The sequence below is a fragment of the Callospermophilus lateralis genome, unplaced genomic scaffold (assembly GCF_048772815.1).
Source record: "Callospermophilus lateralis isolate mCalLat2 unplaced genomic scaffold, mCalLat2.hap1 Scaffold_101, whole genome shotgun sequence".
Lineage (NCBI taxonomy): Eukaryota > Metazoa > Chordata > Mammalia > Rodentia > Sciuridae > Callospermophilus > Callospermophilus lateralis.
In genome coordinates, this window is record NW_027510272.1 from 1357457 (window position 1) to 1376644 (window position 19188).

The 19188-nt window shown below is 35.4% G+C and overlaps 1 protein-coding gene across 1 annotated transcript in view; it reads right to left on the reverse strand.

Moving 5' to 3' along the window:
- Window positions 1-16818, reverse strand: part of LOC143639964 (kinetochore protein NDC80 homolog) — a 40289-nt gene extending 23471 nt beyond the window's left edge. Inside the window, 9 exon segments of the mRNA XM_077107973.1 lie at window positions 697-800; window positions 2167-2260; window positions 4006-4095; window positions 8402-8501; window positions 13027-13029; window positions 13573-13745; window positions 13845-13968; window positions 15489-15566; window positions 16712-16818. Coding sequence (XP_076964088.1) covers window positions 697-800; window positions 2167-2260; window positions 4006-4095; window positions 8402-8501; window positions 13027-13029; window positions 13573-13745; window positions 13845-13968; window positions 15489-15566; window positions 16712-16818 — 873 coding nt within the window.
- Window positions 16819-19188: the final 2370 nt, after the last annotated feature.

The window sequence follows — 19188 nt, forward strand, 5'->3', positions numbered from 1 at the left end:
TAATCATTCCATAGTTTATTTTAAAAGAAAACAATGTTATTAAATTCATCTTAGAGAAAGTTTAATCAGCATTCCCTTTCATTTTAGGAGGAAAGAAGACTATATTATTATTACCTATATAAGGACATGGACTTTTCAATAAGTCACTTTAGAATAGTAAAAAACAAAACAAAAATCCCCACAAGGGCCAAAGATAAAAAAAAAAAACCACAAACATTTAAAATTGTTTATATTATAGAACAGCCTGGGTGCTTCATTAGTAATACACAAAAAAGTTAAAATATCAGTATTTTAATTTAGTCTTTAGAAAACACTTAGGATAATATGTAAGCCAGATATATAACTATTCCTTTTTATAGTAACTATAAAACTCAGGGCTTCTTGTTAATATTGTTCCTTGGAGATATATACCATGGGGACTTCAAAAGCTATTTCTGGTCTTATGTAAAAAAGTAGAAATCTTTCATCATATTCTGAAGACTATTAGTCAAAGACTGATAGATCCCAAGGGAAAAAAAAACTCCATAGATACCAAACATGTTTTCAATGGGAATTTATTCTATATAATACTTAACTTTTAAGATGCTTACTTTGTTAGCTCATTCAAAAAATTTTTGATAAAAACAGCCAGTATTCTCTAAGGAGACCAAGAATCTATAAGACCTCTCAAGGAAGTACATAAACACATTTTCTAACCGGCTCTTCTCTCTCTTGTTCCAATATTGCAATCTGTTCATCCAATGCTTTGTTTTTTGTTGCTAATGATTCCAGCTTGGAAGCATCTACATTATATAAATCCTCTGGAGACAAAACCCAAAAAATTTCATAAGACTCTGGCCACAATATTTTTTGCCTTCTATCCCTCTGGTCGAATTACAAAGTTTTGCCCAGACTGGCCCTACACTTATGATCCTCCTGCTTCAGCCTCTGGTTAGCTCCACTGGACAAGTTGTAGATGAACACAATATCCTTATTTTATTTATTTTTATGTGGGTGCTGAGAATCGAACCCAGTACCTCACATATGCTACACAAGTGCTCTACCACAATCCCAGCCCTGCACTATACTTTCTATTCCCCATACCCTACTTGATTTTTCTCCATAGCACTAATCAGCGCTTGATTTATAGTTGTTTATTTATTACTTCTCTTTCTATTAAAATGTAAGTTTATAAGGGCAAGGATTCTTTTAATCTCATATTTATTACTGTATCCCCAGTGTCTAAATGATACCTAACACATACTAGATATACAACAAAAATTTGAATTGGTAAATGAATTAATTTATATGCTTAATTACATACAGAAATATAAAGTAACTCACTAGATGCATTTTGAATTAGATTACTAGGAACTTTTCTCTCTTAAAAAAAGTGTTATTTATCTTGCTTTCTTTCTCATGTGGTAAAGCTAAAATTGACCTGGTTACTCTTCAGGAATGTACATCCGCAGAACATCAGGGAATGGTTTTTTTTTTTTTTTTTTTTTTTTTACATTTCATGCCATGAGAGGCGAGGTGATATTATCCTGTTTTGATTGACTCAATTGTTTTTGAAGGAACAGCTTCATATATCTTAATCTATTTTACTTTTCTCTGACATTTTATATACAAAGTAAATCTAACTTAAGGAACAATATAAAATAATGTCCCTGGATCATTTTAGAGTTAGCCAGTAATATTGGGCTGTCACCAGATTACACTGAATACAAACATATTTCTTTATTTAGAAATACAATAATCTGTTAACTTTCTATGAATTTAAAATGAGACTTTAGGTCTTTTGACTAATTGGTGCTTTAAGTTTTTAAATAGTAAAGCAAAGACATAAGAGGGATACTATCCCCTTAGAGAAATAACATTTATTAATTACTTTCAATGCTGCTGGTTGTGTTTGGTATTATACTGCCATCTAATCCTGCAAAACTTTGTCATTGTGATGAAGATTTTTGTTGAGTTCACAGTCACTAAGCAACTTTAGGACTGACATCAACACCAGTATTCTGTAGTCCAGTACTACTTTTCTCCACCAAAGAAAAAATCTGCAGGCATCTGTATGCATTTAAAGTACAGAGCTCTTATGAACATTAGATATGGCAAAATAAACTATCATACCAAGAACAGAGGTAAATGACTGAAGGCAAGCACACTGGATATGAGAACACTTACTCAGCTTTGACTGCAACTCTGCATTCATCTCTTCAAAGCTGTCAGCACCATTCATGAAACGCTCATAGCATTTTATGGTGTAGTCCAAAAATAACTGATTGGGTAAAGCAGATTTTAAAAACAAAGCCATGATTCTGTTAGTTTGTTGCACATTTCTAAGTAAAAATTTATTTTGCATAAAAAAGAAGTCAGAAACACTAAGTAATTATATAAATTTGTATGATTAAGAGACAGAAACCTATACACTGTACATACTCAGCATGCTACTTCTAAATGTAGTATTAGATTACTAGGAACTTTCCTCTCTTAAAAAAAATTGGTCATTTATCTTGTTTCCTTTCTCATGTGGTAAAGCTGAAATTGACCTGGTTACTCTTCAGGAATGTACATCCACAGCAGAACATAAGGGAATGTTTTTTTACATTTCATGTCATGACTGGCCAGGTATAAATAAGAAGTATAAATATTTATTTCCTACTTTAAAATATCTTCAGAATTTTAAGCTCAAAAACAATGAAACTTGCTATAATTACATTGCAACTTCCAGCTCAAAAACAGCCTGGTAAGTAGAGATCTAAACGGTAGAACATCAAAATTTTTAATATTTATCCAAGAGAAAGTAACACTCTATTTTGTAGTCATTGGGCATTTTGGTTCCTGAGAATGAGTATTTTTATTAGAAGGCAAAGCTATTCCCTTTGTGCTAATTCTTTGCTTAAAAGCAATTTTCTCATTACTTGGTTGCTATGGAAGGAGTACCTTAAATAGGCAGTACAAGTATTCCTATAACTGGATAGACTTACCACTGATGATAAAATAATATATTTTCATTCTACTTCAAATCAGTCTCTTGTGATTTTTAGTAATAATGAATCAGTTTCCCTAAGCTTGTTCAATTTTAATCTTACAGATTTAAAAAAAATTGAATTTACAGGTACACAAAGCTGAGGATCAGAATCTGGTGAATTTAATACAGTGAAAACTCTTTATAATTAAAAATAGCACTTTATAGATTCCAAAGGGTTTTTCTATATTTAATCATTTGAAATAATAGCTCTGATGGAAAGAATAACTTTTAATGGTTTAAACATTTTGGATGAATGTCAAGAAATTTAATAGTTAATAGGTGTTAATTATATTTGGGTGAAACTGAGGAACAACTAAATGTAGTTGAGCACATATGTTGCAATCTGGGAGAACTCTCTCTAGGGTAAGATCAAAGGCTTTCCAGAAGCAGTTCCAGCTGGGATCACTGCTGATGTAGTAAAGGACATGCATATTCTTGCTCAAAAAATGGGCAGTAATACCACATTAGGTGATATATCACTGAACTATTGACCAGGCAGTAATAAAAGATGAGAATGGAATTATTTCCACTCTCTTTTCATGATAAAGGTTTCAAAGATTGAAGGATAAAATTAGAGATAGAAAGCTTTTCTTCTAGGAGCCCATGTAGTAATTGATCTTTTATGTATGCTGGGAACACAAGTGCATAATCTCAACATTTAAAAGTTATTCCTTGGATCTAGTATTTATTCCATTTAGATATATAGACTGGCATATTTTAGGAAATGGGGGAGGGGAGGCTTGTCACACAGCTTAGGTTCCAGTAAAGTATATAGTTGTATAAAAAAAGTATATAGTTCTATATAAAGTCCATGGTAACTCTAAGTGACAATATGCCTAAACTAAAAAGTCAGAACAAAATAAAGAACCTATCTGTAATATTCTAAGATTCAATTTGTTATCCTTTGTATTAACAAATACATTAAAATATCATTATTATTTTCATTCTATAAGAGGAGGAAAATAAATCTTATATAACATAAAACATCTTACCTTATTATGCATAATTCCATCTTCAGTTTCTTCTCCCCATGGCTGTCCATCATCAAATAAAGGTGAGCTTTCTTTCATGGCAGTATGTATCTAGTTAGCAAATAAACAGCATAGTAAGTTGATTGTCTAGATGTGAAAAACATGGCTTTCATATTTGTAAATTTTTAGGGTAGGGTGGTTCTGGGGATTGAACCCAGAGGCTCTTTACCATGAAACTATATTTCTAGTCCATTTTATTTTTTTAAGATAGGATCCCATGAAGTTACTTAGGGCCTTATGGAGTTCCTAAGGCAGGCCTCAAACGTGTGATCCTCATGCCTGAGCCTCTTGAGCTGCTGGAATTACAGATGTGCTCTAATGTCCCTGGCTCAATTTTTTAATAGTTTTTTTTTTTTTGTAGGTGGACACAATACCTTTCATTTTATTTTTATGTGGTACCAGGTATAAAACCCAGTGCCTCATATATACTAAACAAGTGTTCTACCATTAATTCACCACCTTGGCCCCTGAAATTTGTTTTTTAGTGTCATTTTTAGAAGCTTTTAATTGCATGACTGAAAGTTTGTTTTCCTGGGATGTTATATTGAATCTTAAAACACGATCCTTGAAATTTTAGTTAAAAAAAAATCCCTTAAAAAATTGGAAAGAAGTCCTCCATATTTAGTTCTTCTCCATAGAGAAAAACATGTGACCCTTATACAGCTATTAAGCTATTGAGAATATACACATTTTAATGTAACCCTAAGAATCCATTTCAGAACTGCCATAGAAAAGATGAACTAATACTTATTTCTTTTGAGTTCAATTTTGGTAAATCTCATGTATAAATATGAACTTTAAATTGAATTTTACAAAATAAAATTACAGAAACACTAAAATTATTAAAATTTGAAAGTAATAAATGAAAGTGGTTTTTGGTGGGAAATTTTCTTTTCCTGGGACTTATATACAGGATTTTGGAAAGACACTGTTCTTAGCCCAGAGTTGCCTGTCCTTCTACCCTTTCCCTAATTTCAAAGCACTGAAGACTTTCTGTATGTCTAGGGTGGATGCAGGGAGCTCTATCAATTCATTCTTTGTCTTGTCTTTCATTGACAGGGCCTAAGGTGACAGTCCGGTTTAATGAAGTCTGAGAGACATGTATGATAGAGCCCAAGAAAACAACTGAAGTTTCTACCTTGTCATCAGGATAAAGAAGTTCCTGTTGGCTTGTCAAATGCCCTTGTGAAAACTGTTGCTACTCTGCAAGGTTCAAGGAGAGCCATACACAGAGACAGACAGATTCTCCAAGATCTATAGAAGCCTCAATTTCAAGGACTGAGAGTTTTAAAATGAGAAGATTTGGTTGAAATAGTTGGAACTTGAAATTGTACAGAGATAAAAAGGAATATAGCTAGGCATGATGGTACACACCTGTAATCTCAGCAATTTGGGAGAATAAAGGAGAATAATTATGAAATCCAAGGCCAGCATAGGCAACTTAGTGAGACCCTATCTCTAAATAAAAAATAAAACAGCTGGGATGTGACCCAGTGCTAACGCATAACATTTTATGGTTTAATAGAAATTTTCATAAGTTCAAGTTCAGTCTCCAGTACAGCAAATATACTAGAGGAAATTTTTTCAGCTAAAGGTTACATTTTTTCAAATACTACTACTTCTCAAGATTGTGACACTTCAGGCAGAAAGAATGCAGAGGGATATGAGACAAATCAGGCTCTGCCCCCTTGATCATTAAACAAAGGCTACCAGGGAACTCTAGGGACACATACAACCCTCCTATTCATGGACATCAGTAGAGGAGATTGGGGACTTTCTAAACTACAGCCACTCAAACCGATTATGTGCCAAGCTCTGAAAGGAGGCATAGAGAGAAAGAGAGAAGAAACCAAACGTTATGAAATATTAACAAGCAATTTGAGAGTGTAGCAAAAGAATAATAAACAATGAACAAACAGAGGCTATTAGGAAACCAGGTCAAGAGGAAAAGCATACTCTCTATAGATCCTGCAAAAGCATACAACAATCTTTACCCATTCCTGATTAAAGCAGATGAACTTCAACATGAAAAACATTATCTCAATCTTAATACATTAAAACTAAATAATAAAACTGAAGGAGCAAAAGAGATAGGAAAAAAGAGATTGACTACTTTTCCATGTGATGAGGCTGAATATTGTCAAGATAGAAATCCCCTCCCCCCAATACATCTATGAATTCAATGTGATGTCAATGGGGAGCAAAAGCAAAATGGCTTTAAAAGTGAGGATCTTAGAATAGCTAGATAACTTGTGAAAAGCAATAAAAATCTGCCTCTACTACATAAAATATGTTAGAAAGCAAAGCAATTAGAAAGCTCATGTTGCAGCGTTAGGAGAAAAGAAAAACGGATCTAAAAATATATTAAGAACAGTTCCAAATTGTTGGGAAACAATTGGTTACTCAGTAAATGTTACTAAGATATGTGAGTGAGTTATTCAAAAAAATGCTTTCTCTTTCTTAAGCTAAAATAAATTTCAGAGGGATAAAGGTTTCAAACAACACAAAGCTAGGTGCACTGGCATACACCTGGAGTGTAGCTATCTGGGAGGCTGATCACATGAGCTCTGGATTTTGAGACAAGACTGGGCAACACAGTGAGACCTTGTCTCAAAAAAAAAAAGAAAAAAAAAACACAACCACCAAAAAACAAAAAAAGAAGAAAAACACAAAGAAGCCATGAAAGTACTAGGAAAAATAACTGGAGGCATTAAAACTACCAAACAAACAAACAAAAAACCAACAAAAAAACACCAGGGAATAAAGGAGGCCTTCCCAGGTGTGACTAAAATTTCAAAGAGTAAATGGGAAAGACAATTAGAACAAGAAACCTATAGTGTCTCATGGATTCTATGTTGCTGCAGTGTTCAATTTTATCACATTGAGAAAAGCAAAATAAGAAAAAGGGGATTCCAACCTAAATAATGGGCTTGGAGGCATCTCAAGAGATCTCTTTTTCTAGCTGGATGCAGTGTCTATAATCCCAGCAACTCAGGAGGCTGAGGTGGGAGGATCACAAAATTGAGTTCAGCCTGGGCAATTTATCAAGACTGTTTCAAAATAAGTTATAAAAAAGGGCTGAGAATGAAGCTCAGTGCTCCAATGATTGTCTGGAATGTGTGAGGCCCTAGATGGACATCCTAGTACTGTCCAAAAAAGAGGTCTCTCTCAGACCAGTCACAGCAGTTCCTGTACATCTGAAGATGTTATCTCACAACCACATAACAAAATCCTAAAATGCTTAGGCAAATAAGGTTGAAGTATTCCAGTGCTAATAAGGATATCTGATAGCAAGAATGCAGAGGTGATTACCATGTCCATGGGGTATGTGAGACAAGTTAAATGTATAAATGTTATATATAAAGTCCTATTAATAGACGCTGGTATTGGATATATATATTTCTTTCTTTTTTTTTTTTTTTTTTTTTTGACAACTGCTGATGCTCCATGTACTAGCATGGTTTTGGGTCAAAATCCATCCACCTACTGCCTACTTACATTTACTTAAGGGCTTTTGATGACCAAGAAAATGTCAGGGGGCCATACTGGTTTTAAGAATTCTATTGCTAAGTAGGACAGGAAACTCAGAAGCTACAAAAGGAAGAGACTACATTAGACTAGATGAAAATTCATAATTCAGAATAGTCAAAACATAGTACATAATATCAAAAGGAAAAACCAGGGCATAATATAGACAGGGCTAATTTCTTTATATGTTACTATTAATTTCTTTTAGTGCTAGGGATGGAAGCCAGGGTCTCATGTATGCTAGGCAAGTGGTCTACCACTGAGCTATACTTTCAGCCCTAAATGAATTATTTTTAAACTAGACAATGGCAATCTTGGGTTGGATATAGCTCAATGATAGACTGTTTACCTAATAATCACCTGGAATTGATCCCTAACACAGTTAAAACAAATGACAACAACAAAAACAAATAAAATAGTACAAAATGCAAATGTGAAAATATTATTTATCCTTTTTTTTTGTTATGTTGCCAACTATTAAAAACAATGCAGCTGGGAGTATAGATTAGTTGCAGAGTGCTTGCCTAGAGTGTGTGAGGTTTTGATTTGTTTAATCTTGACAATTGTCTGTATGGAGGAACCCTAAAAAGGGAAATTAAAGGAATAGCTGGGTATAGTGGGAAGAACTTGTAGTCCCAGCTTCTTTGCCAAAATGAACTTTATCTCCCTCAGCTATAGTCTCAGGAACTTAAATGTACTTTGAAAAATGAAAATTTTGAAGCAGACTTGAGATAAGTGGCAAAAGCAAGATAGGAGAGAAATAGAACTACCTTTTAGAGAAAAAACCCAAACTTTCCTATGTGTACATTTAAAAGGTAAAACCAAATACCTTGATGCAGTCTATTAGCCAAACTAAGGCTGCTACAATGTGAGGCCAGGTATGACGGGCTCCCACTGTGCACATGGAACTTTTGGATAGTGCAAAAGTGCTGGGAGCCATCAGCCAAGTAGGTATGACAAATTCCTTGCCAGCTTACTCCCATGCTGTCTAGTGGAAGGACTTCTGAAAGGTGACCTTGCTCAAGGACCAGGGCAGGATCCGTGTTTAGGGTGTTCCCCCTTTAGTATAGGGCAGTTTAGCATAATAGGAGATTAGGGTGTTCCCCCTTTAGAATAGGGCGTATCCTGCTGCTGAGTTCCTCTTGAGTGCTTAGGGTCAGACAGTATATTTTTGGGAGACAGAATCCCAGTGGAGCATGGATTTTGGCAGAGAGTGATTTGGGAGAAGTGGATTTGGGCAGAGAACGTGGATTCCCCCAGAACGTGTTTGTAGACGGCCGGTGTGAATTCGGGAATAAAGAATTGCTGTTTGAATCTACAAGCTGTGTGGAGACTCGTGAATTGTGCCCAGCCAGAGACTGCGGCATCTGGTGGCTCGTACGCGGAACGTCTGAAACTTGGAGGTAAGTGAAATTGCTCGCCCCTGAGGGAAGGCAAGAGAATGGGTGACCATTTCAAAAAACAATGTGTTCTCCTTCTGATTTATTTTGTTTTTATTTCAAGTTGCCTGTTCCTAGAACTTTCTCAGGCAAACTGGGGAAAATGGTTAACTCAAGGTTTGAAGTTGTTCACCTCCGAGGAAGAGAAATTGTTAGAGAAAAAAGGCACCCCAGTAAGACCAAGAATAGCTAGGGCATATGTTGATACAATACAAAAATGCAGCCCATGGCTTTTAAACGAGAAGTTGTTAAATATTTCAATGGGACCATCATGGTATCCTATAGAAGGATTTTTCTTCAACAAGAAAGAGATGGCTAGTTCTGTTTACTACGCTTGTCTAAGATCTTGGTTTTTACAGACATCTGATTAATTTACAAAACTAGAGTGTTAAAATATCAACCACTAAATATGAAATCAAGTACTCTTTACTTATTAAGTTCCATAAGATAATATGTTTAATCATTATGTGTGTCTTCATAAATTGGTGAATGGAAAAAAAAGTTTAATATTGCTTTGGTCTGTGTCTTTGCTAAAACAAGGTTACTAAATATTAAGATTCTATCAGGTGTAATATATATACAAAGAGTATAAGAAGTTTCAGTTGGGTTTCAATTATAGTATTATAGTACCATAAAAAACATGAAAGTATTTCATCTTATTAAAGTGGAGTAATTTGTCTAAATCAGAAATTTTATAAGGGTTATTTCAGAATGTGAATTTATAAAAAGGGTTAATGCCTAGAAAAGAGATTAAGATTAAAGATGTGAAAATATATTTTAATATGGAAGGTTAAAAAAATGTTTCTAGGTGAGATAATCTCTGTGGTAAAGTAAAACAGTGGTAAAATGCCATTTAAAAAGATTTTGAGGAAACTAGACTTACTTTAAAAGCTTGAGAAAGGAAAAAGAAGAAAAAGATATTTGTACATGGCAGATTGAGACAAAGCTTCTTAATGGAGTAAAAAAGGCCTTTGGTTGAAGGGCAGCCATGTAAACTAACATGAAAGCGATTTAAACAGAATCTAAGCCTCGTTTAAAAGAGTGAAGCTGTAGGTGGTGAAAAAGTACATTTAAAAGTACAGTATAGATAATTGGAAGGCTTTAAAAGGTTAATTTGAAGGTGGTTAAGATGCCTTCATGACGGAGGAAAGATTGCGTCATTCGAAGCCTAGTTAATCTTAAAAATTGGAAAGGGGTATATATCCCCCAAAGATAAACTTAAAATAACCCTTTTTACTCTAAACTTTTTAAATTTGGATTCATCAGGACTTAGTGCTGCAAAAAGGCATATGTATTCAAAAAATGTGCATAAGCCTAAAGTTCTTTGGAAAGATATTCTAACAGGACAATGGAAAGGTCCAGACCCAGTGATTGTCTGGAGTCGGGGCTCTGTTTGCGTGTTTCCACAGGGAGAACAGCAGCCGATTTGGATTCCAGAAAGACTAACCAAAACGATTTTCTACAGATCGAAAAGAAGATGATTTGACTCAAATCCATAACAGCTGATATCCAGAACTCCAGCTTGGCCATTCTTACATCTGCGACTGTGATTAACCAGGATGCTTTTTTCAATATCTATTTTATTATTGCATTTTTCCACATCATAAGGTTCTATTTTTATTTTTTGAGCTCATACAAACCTAGGTTAATGTTTTTTTTTTGATCATTTTTATTTTTTTGACTGGAGTTTTTAAACATTGCAATGGAGATTTCACCTAGGTAAAGCTACAAGGCCTTTATTATTATCTTATGTGTTGTATGTTTGTTTGCACATTTGTGTTTTGTGTTATATGTCTGTGTGTGCGTATGTCCGTATTTCATATATGAGGAGCGCTCATGAGAAAATGGATCCGAATTTTTTTTTTATTCACGTGATTTAAATGGCTTAATTTAAATTAGGTAAACAGCTGTTAAAGATTGTTTTTAAAGGTGGTTAACAGATCTGCTTGTTTACTAATTTAAATCAGGTAAACAGCTGTTAAGGATTGTTTTTTAAGTAGGTTAACAGATCTGTTTGTTTACTTTCACCTTTCCTTTTCATTATATTTAATAATTGTTTTCAGGATAATGTCTTTTTAGCATCATTGCCAGAATTCCTATCTTCATCCCAATGAATATAACTCAACAAGTATGCTCAATCAAGAAGTCAACTTACTTTGGGAGGAAACGGACTTTGGGAAGAGACGGACAGATTGATAGATTCCTCCCCTTTGAACTGCTTACAGAACTTGCCTGGACTATGTAACTACGTTTAGTGCAGCAAATTGTGGTAATGCTGGCATATCTTTGCTGATGGTGTCACCAGTAATCTTTGCTGATGGTGTCACCAATGATGCAATTTTTCCAAAGGAACTGTCAATTGGCTTGGTGTCGTGGCATTTCTGTATCCTCCTCCCTTCTGCTAGTGATGGTCTAAAATTTGGGGGCCAATGGCTATATGCTGGACCGGTAGTCAGTGACGGGTATGATCCAATTGCAGTGGTATCAACCTAAGACAGGAGGGTGACGCCTAAAGGTCAATTGCCTAAAGGTCAGTTTTCCAATGACGGGTAAGTACCATATGTTGAATTGGACAACCTACCAGGCACGGTCCTTAAGCCACATTAACCTCACTCCCCCACTGGCACCAAGGCCAAATTTGGGGGCCAACAGAGGTGAGGCAAAGAACCTCACCCCCCCACTGGTGCATAGACCTATCCACAAGTATGGCTGTATGCTGGACCGGTAGTCAGTGACGGGTATGATCCAGTTGCAGTGGATCAACCTAAGACAGGAGGCTGACGCCTAAAGGTCAGTTTTCCAATGATGGGTAAGAGCCATATGTTGAACTGGACAACCTACCAGGCACGGTCCTGAAGCCACATTACTTGTTGTTTAATTAATCAGAAGGGGGGAGATGCTGGGAGCCATCAGCCAAGTAGGTATGAGAAATTCCTTGCCAGCTTACTCTGATGCTGTCTAGTGGAAGGACTTCTGAAAGGTGACCTTGCTCAAGGACCAGGGCAGGATCCGTGTTTAGGGTGTTCCCCCTTTAGAATAGGGCGGTTTAGCATAATAGGAGATTAGGGTGTTCCCCCTTTAGAATAGGGCAGTTTAGCATAATAGGAGATTAGGGTGTTCCCCCTTTAGAATAGGGCGTATCCTGCTGCTGAGTTCCTCTTGAGTGCTTAGGGTCAGACAGTATATTTTTGGGAGACAGAATCCCAGTGGAGCATGGATTTTGGCAGAGAGTGATTTGGGAGAAGTGGATTTGGGCAGAGAACGTGGATTCCCCCAGAACGTGTTTGTAGACGGCCGGTGTGAATTCGGGAATAAAGAATTGCTGTTTGAATCTACAAGCTGTGTGGAGACTCGTGATTTGTGCCCAGCCAGAGACTGTGGCACAAAAGGATACCTGCAGGGGGAGAAAAAAAAAAGCTTATTTTAATATGGTAAAAATAATGGGCAAATTAAGCAAGATGTTACTTTTTAAAAATTCCCCATATTCCATTATTTTAACTTGTTGAGAAAATTTGTTGTTGTTCTGTGCTAGTCATCTATCTCTCCAAAATGATTTTGTGTATTTTTGGTTTCTTCTCTGCAGATTAATTTGTATCTATAAACCCTTAATATGTGGAATTTGATTTATAATCAGCATGTTGGAGTCCCATCAAAAGATCTTTTGTTTCCCTAAATTCAATAAACCACCTGTAAGAACTACTCATCCCCAAATCCAACACTGTGCTTACTCTATTTAGCCCTTTCCAAATTCATATTCACTCCATTAGACCTCAATGATGTGGTAACCGGGGCTGGGGTTATGGCTCAGCAGTAGAGCATTTGCTTAGCATGTGCAAGGTGCTGGATTCCATCCTCAGCACTACATAAAAATAAATTAAAATAAATGTATTGTGTTCAACTACAACTAAATAAAATATTTATTAAAAGAAAAAAACCTGTGGTAACCAGCCTGTACTTTCTACCCCATCACTTCGGCAGTTTAGGGCTTCATGCTCTATCACATGCAGTTCTGTACTAACTTACTGCTATGGTGTGAATGTTGATCTCTCAGAATTCATGGATTGGAAACTTAATCTATAAAGTCAGATGTTAATGATACTCAGAGGTGGGACTTTTGGGAGGTGACTGGCAGAGCCCTCATGAATGGATTAATCCACCTAGAGGAATGTTATTGATGGAGTGGCTTTATTATAAAAGTCAGATCTCTCTGACACATTTGTATTGTTTTGCCATGTGGTACCCTCTTCCATGTCATGATACAGCCCTCACAAGGTGCAGAGCAGATGCTGACACCATGCTTTTGGGTTTTCTAACCTACTAGACCATGAGCTAAATAAATGCCTGTTCTTTATAAGTTACTTTGTTTCAGTATTTGTTATACAGTACAAACACAAAACAGACTAATATATCCACAGTATAATTCCTCTTCTATTCATTCTATATGTACTGTTCACAATAATCATCTTAAACATGTTACTTTTCTAACTCAAACATTAAATTTATTGAATTTGGTTTTTAGGTTCCAATAATTTCCCCAGACTAAGAAATATAATGTACATACCCAAGGTTTTTAAAGATTTTTGGAACCTCTTCTTCAAACTTTGTGTCAGAAAGTTCATATGAAGGGCACAGGAAGCCATAAAGAAAAGTGAAGATCTTCAGGAAGTCTTTAATAGATGGAGCTTGTAGAGATTTTATGCATACACTATATGCATAACCATTTTCTGTAAGAAACTACAATAACTTTTATGAAACATCAAATATTTTGTCATAGTAAAATTTTTGGAAAATATCTAAGAGGAAATTCACAATTATTATTAAATTATAAAATACCTCACAGAGTTGTTGAATACACTGCTGAATGAATGCTTTATTATTAAGTGGTCTTGGGTTCTTGATTTTTTCAGAACTGGAAAATATGTCAGTTTGACTATTCCGGGATACATGTCCACTAGTTCTGGAAACATAGTTTTAAAAGTCAAAGATATTTCTTTCTGTGGTAAAGTCTAAGTTGTTGTTGTTGTTGCTATCATCATCATCATCATCATCATCATCATCATTATTATTATTACTTTTAACATTAGCACCAAGCATTAAAATTTAATTTTTAATCTTTATTTACTTAAACAGAATTCTATTATTTAAAGTAGAGAGAGCTGGGCGTGATGGTGCATGCCTGTAAAATCAGTGGCTCAGGAGGCTGTGGCAAGAGGATCATGAGTTCAAAGCTAGCCTTAGTACAAGTGAGGTACTAAGAAACTTGATGAGACTCTGTCTCTAAATAAAATACAATAGGACTGGGAATGTGCCTCAGTGGTTGAATGCCCCGGGTTCAATTCCCAGTACTAAATAAATAAATAAACAAACAAACAAACAAATAAATAAATAAAGTAGAGAGAATGTAAAATATGAAGTTACAACAGTTAAAAGAAAATTTAGATAGAAAGTAAGGCAGGGGTAAAAATAAACTGATACTTTTCATTAACAACACATACACTCTCCTCTAATGTGTACGGAGTCCACAAGATCTTCTGCACCAACTATTCTGCATGTTTATTCAATAACCCAAGTTCTTATGCTTTTATTTACCCCTCCATAATTGTTCCCTGCAAATCATCATTTACCACTATTTCTTGTGCGAAATCTGCCTTTGGAGATTAAGAGTTAGCAGAAAAACAATATCTGGGCTTTAGAAATGCTCAACAAATGTTAGATCTTATAAATATTTTCATCTCCTTCAATCAATCCTCAAAACTGCCTTGTGAGGAGACACTGTTTTTTGTCTCCAGCCATCATGTCTGGCCAGACCTTTTTATTTTGAGAGAGGGCCTTGCTAAGTTATTGAGGTTGGCCTAGAACTTGTGATCTATGATCTACCTCAGCTGGGTGCTGGGATTACAGGCATGTACCACTGTGCCTGGCTCATTTTATCCATGAGTGTATAGTAAAGTTTTCCAGAGGCTGGCTGTAAGATGCAAAATATTCTAATAGACTTCAGAAGCAGATATGAGAATCTACCTATCTTCTATAAAACCACATATTAAAAGGGATTTGCAAAACTGGAAAACAATGTCACTCTTCTCTCTGAAATAGTTTTGTATTTGGAAACATGTATTTTAATATGAAAAAAACATTATTTACTTTACTATGTAAGAGTCTTATTGCTATTTTAAATTGAATTAATATATATATTTTAAAGTCTTCGCAGTATTGATTTTAAATGGCTAATACTGATAGATGAAGCCCATACAACAAATGCTCCTTGGAGTTCTCATTAAGAGTATGAAAAAGATGAGACTCAAATGTGGGATTAGTTCCTCACTTTACAATCTATGATTCTATAGTATTTGAGTGCTAGGTATAAAACTTCCAATTATTCACATGTAACAATAAAATAGTAGTCTGAATGGGTTAATTTATCTCTTATTACCATCTAAAGCAGATTTAACCTAAAAAGTTAATAATTTAAAACATTACCTTTTACCAAATATAGAGACTTTTCTTTCAGATGCAGGTTTATTTATACTCAACTTTCCAAAGGCTGGTTTCTCTTTGCTTTAAGAAAAACAGAAAAAAACACTTTAAAATAAATACAAGAAATAATCAACTCAAGAAACTTTTGGAAATATGTTGGAATAAATACCTCCTCCCTATTACCTATAAAATTATTCAAAATCATGGAAAATTTTAGCAGCAACCACAGCTGTTATGATAGGGATAAGCTAAAAGTATAAATCATAGTACTAAAATATTAAGAAGCAGAACAAAAATCTTATCTACATTATGATTTTATCTTAAAATATGTACATTTACAGATATATAGAAAAAGGCAAAATGTACAAATAGATATATTCAATCACAGGATAAAAGTTACTTTTGAGACTTTTTTTTTTCTTTTAAAGCTCACTGTTAGAATGTAGCTGCGTTTCATATACAATATTTGAATTGCAGACAAAAAACATTGATGATGGTAACCTTTTCACACCTAATACAATTGCATATCTAAAATCTTTTGATGTAATGTACAACAAAATATTCTGTTAAAGTATTCAGAAGGAAAATAAGTAATTCATATTTCTAAAAGTATAGAAACTCACAGTACGTTAAACCTAAATAATTTAAGAACAGCCCGCAAGTAACTTGTACCTAAGTATTAGAGAAGAATTGATACAGCTCTACAGTGGCTTATAGTGTTCTTCTGTCCACTGCAAGAAAATCAATTATAGAGGAAAAAAATAAAGTTTATGTAGCAAGTTCATTTGGGCACTGTTTTCCCTGTAAATCTTTGAAAAAGTGTTGTTCTGTAGGTTGATATTACATTTTAGCTTATCACCAGAGCAAATAACATTGCTTTGATTTGATGAAGAACTTTGGTAGTTGGAAACATCTCAGTAAATTTAAAGTCACAGCACAAGATCTGCTTAAATAGGAAGCTGTATAATAAAAGAAGATCCCACCATTATGTACAACTCTAATGTACCAATTAAAAATATGAAAAACAATTATAAAAGAGGATTTTGGAATTTAAGAAACACCGGTATCAGGTCTAGTGCCTAGTATTGTTGATCCCAAATTAGGTACCACTGGGAACAGATAGGATTCACTAACACATTACACAGACTACACCTTTATATTAAACATTTTATAATTTCTTTGCCTAAGACAAAAAAAAAATACAGATTAGGACCACTGATGGCAGCACTTATGTTTGAGGAGTATGAAGGCCTTGTTTATTCATGTCCTGAGATCTTGACTTTTGCATAGAAAGGCAGCCAGCACCAGCAGTGGAAAATGAACTGCGCTTCATGCTTATGAACTACAATCATGAATTCACTATTAGAAAAATGTTTCAGATTTAGAACAAAAGTAGACTAGGCAATAACTAATATCTTTATCCTCAAATATAAAAGCAACTAGGTTCATTATCAAGATAACTTTTCCCTTTCATGTTCCTGTACACCGAGGTCTTCAAAGAATACCTATTTAAGTTAATTTTAAAATATTCTACACACAATTTACTCACTGCCTTACCATGTACAGGGGAGTGTGTCAGGTAATACAGGAAATACAAAGAATAATGTCTGATCCCTGCCTTCACAAGAATATTCATGTTAGCAAAATTCCTGAAAATTAACCCTGACTAGCATTCTCAGATCCTGCCCCGGCATCCAGGAAAGTGTACATTCATAGTCATCCTAATACTTTTCTGGGCCCACATTCCACAGTTCCTCTCTTGTCCTTCTCTTCCCTTGCTCCAGTCTCTATTCTCTACAGAGTCCGCTAGTTTCTTCCCTCCTTCCCGGAAAAATCGTTGCTAGTTTAAATTTATTGGACTCAGCTTCAACTTAGGCCTCTCGTGGCAGCAAACACTAACAGATTGCCCCTCTCCATCACTTTCTCCCTCCAGAATAGTTTCACACTAACCAAGAACTGAATGTTATTAGTTACCTTTCTTCCAGTTTCCTGACAAGGCTCAGCGGGCGAATTTCTGTAATTTGTGCAATTACTCTTCGCTACACATTAAAACAAGAGCTTCTGCCTCTGCCCACCCAGAAGGTTTGAATTTTAAAATCTCCACTGGAGGAGTTGACATCATCACGCATTATGTAGCATGCAACTCAATATGTAGGCGCTGCTCTTCTTTGCTGGAACTCTACGTGCTGATGACGCCTCTCCTCCTTGCCTGCACTCTGAAGCTTCTTCTACCAGGTCTGGATTGACCATCAAAGTTATCTCTAAAGACCCAAGGTCCTGTGCCACCAAGGAATAGGCTGAGTGCGCTGGGGCACTGTGGAAATGTTTTTCGTACAGCAACATGGCGGTGCCCATTGAGTCTTAGAAAATTTTTTTTTTTCCTTTCCCCTGTAGGATGTGTCTTTCATGACTGCTATTTAGCTGCACAGTGTTTTGGTTTTCTTGTCTAAATTTCTAGATCTTACTAGCAACCACCTCCTTCCTCACACATGGTGACTATCAAGGGGGAACCAAGATCAAAAGGATCCCTATCACCAATATTATCAGTTAGTATTTATGCAAGCTGTATGTCAGGCCTTGTGCACAACATTTCATAAAGATTATCTCATTTAATTAAATAAACTGAGACATTATAAAAATGATAATTTGGGGGCTCAGTGAGATCAAGTAATTCACTTTGTTAGAAATTTGAGTCTAAATGTTATTGTTGCCTGTACTGTTGAAGCCAGATTTACAGTTAGGTAGTCAGTGTAGTTAGGTAAATTGGGTCTAATATTGAGTGAAATTGAAAATGGAGACCAGGTTGAGAATGAATTTGAGAATGAATGTGGCTCAGTGCTAGAGCGTTTACCTAGCCCTGGGTTCAAACCACATAAAAATAAATAAATAAAATAAAATTATTGTGTCCATCTACAACTAAAAAATATCTTTAAAAAAGGTACAAGGCAAAGAATTTTTGTCTGTTCTATATATATTGAAAAAACAGCCTCTATCACAGAGCAAAGCCTTTCCAAGGAAGGGACATGACCTTAGTCCTTGGAAAGACCCACAGAGCACTCCTAGGCTCATTCCCACCCTGCTGAGTTGTTTATCTACAAATAACAGAAGAGATCTGCTGTGCCAGGTGTCCCTGACTCAGTCAGGCTAGGTGGGGATCCAATCAGCATGAGACAGGGAAATACCTGGGATGCCAGGGGTTTATGGTGCTTGATAACAAGTTGGGAAACCATGTAGTTCAGCACATACACCCCTCTTGGCTCAAACCAATCAGTTCAAACGAATACCCCTTTTGTACTGACCAATCACCCCTACCCAACTTTTTCCTGCCAGTGAATGTGCTAATCATGTTTTAGAGTTGTTATTTGATTTTCCCGTGGTGTGTGATGATTTGCTAAGGGATGCTATGATGTATGTGAAGTCCCTGCCTTCTCCAAAAAATGTATAAAACTGCTGCAAACCCTGGGTTCGGGGCCTCTCAGTGTCACCAGTTGCTGTGTGTGCGCACAGAGGACCGAGCTAGCTCGCAATAAACACCTCTTTGCTGTTTACATCAATCTTGGTCTCTGGTGGTCTTTTGGGGTCCCGAATTCGAGCATAACAATTTAAGTGAAAGTTACTCTTAAATATTTTAGTGTATATTTCTAAAAATGTAGGTATTGTCTTCCATAATCATATTGTATTATCAAAATAGGTAATTAACATT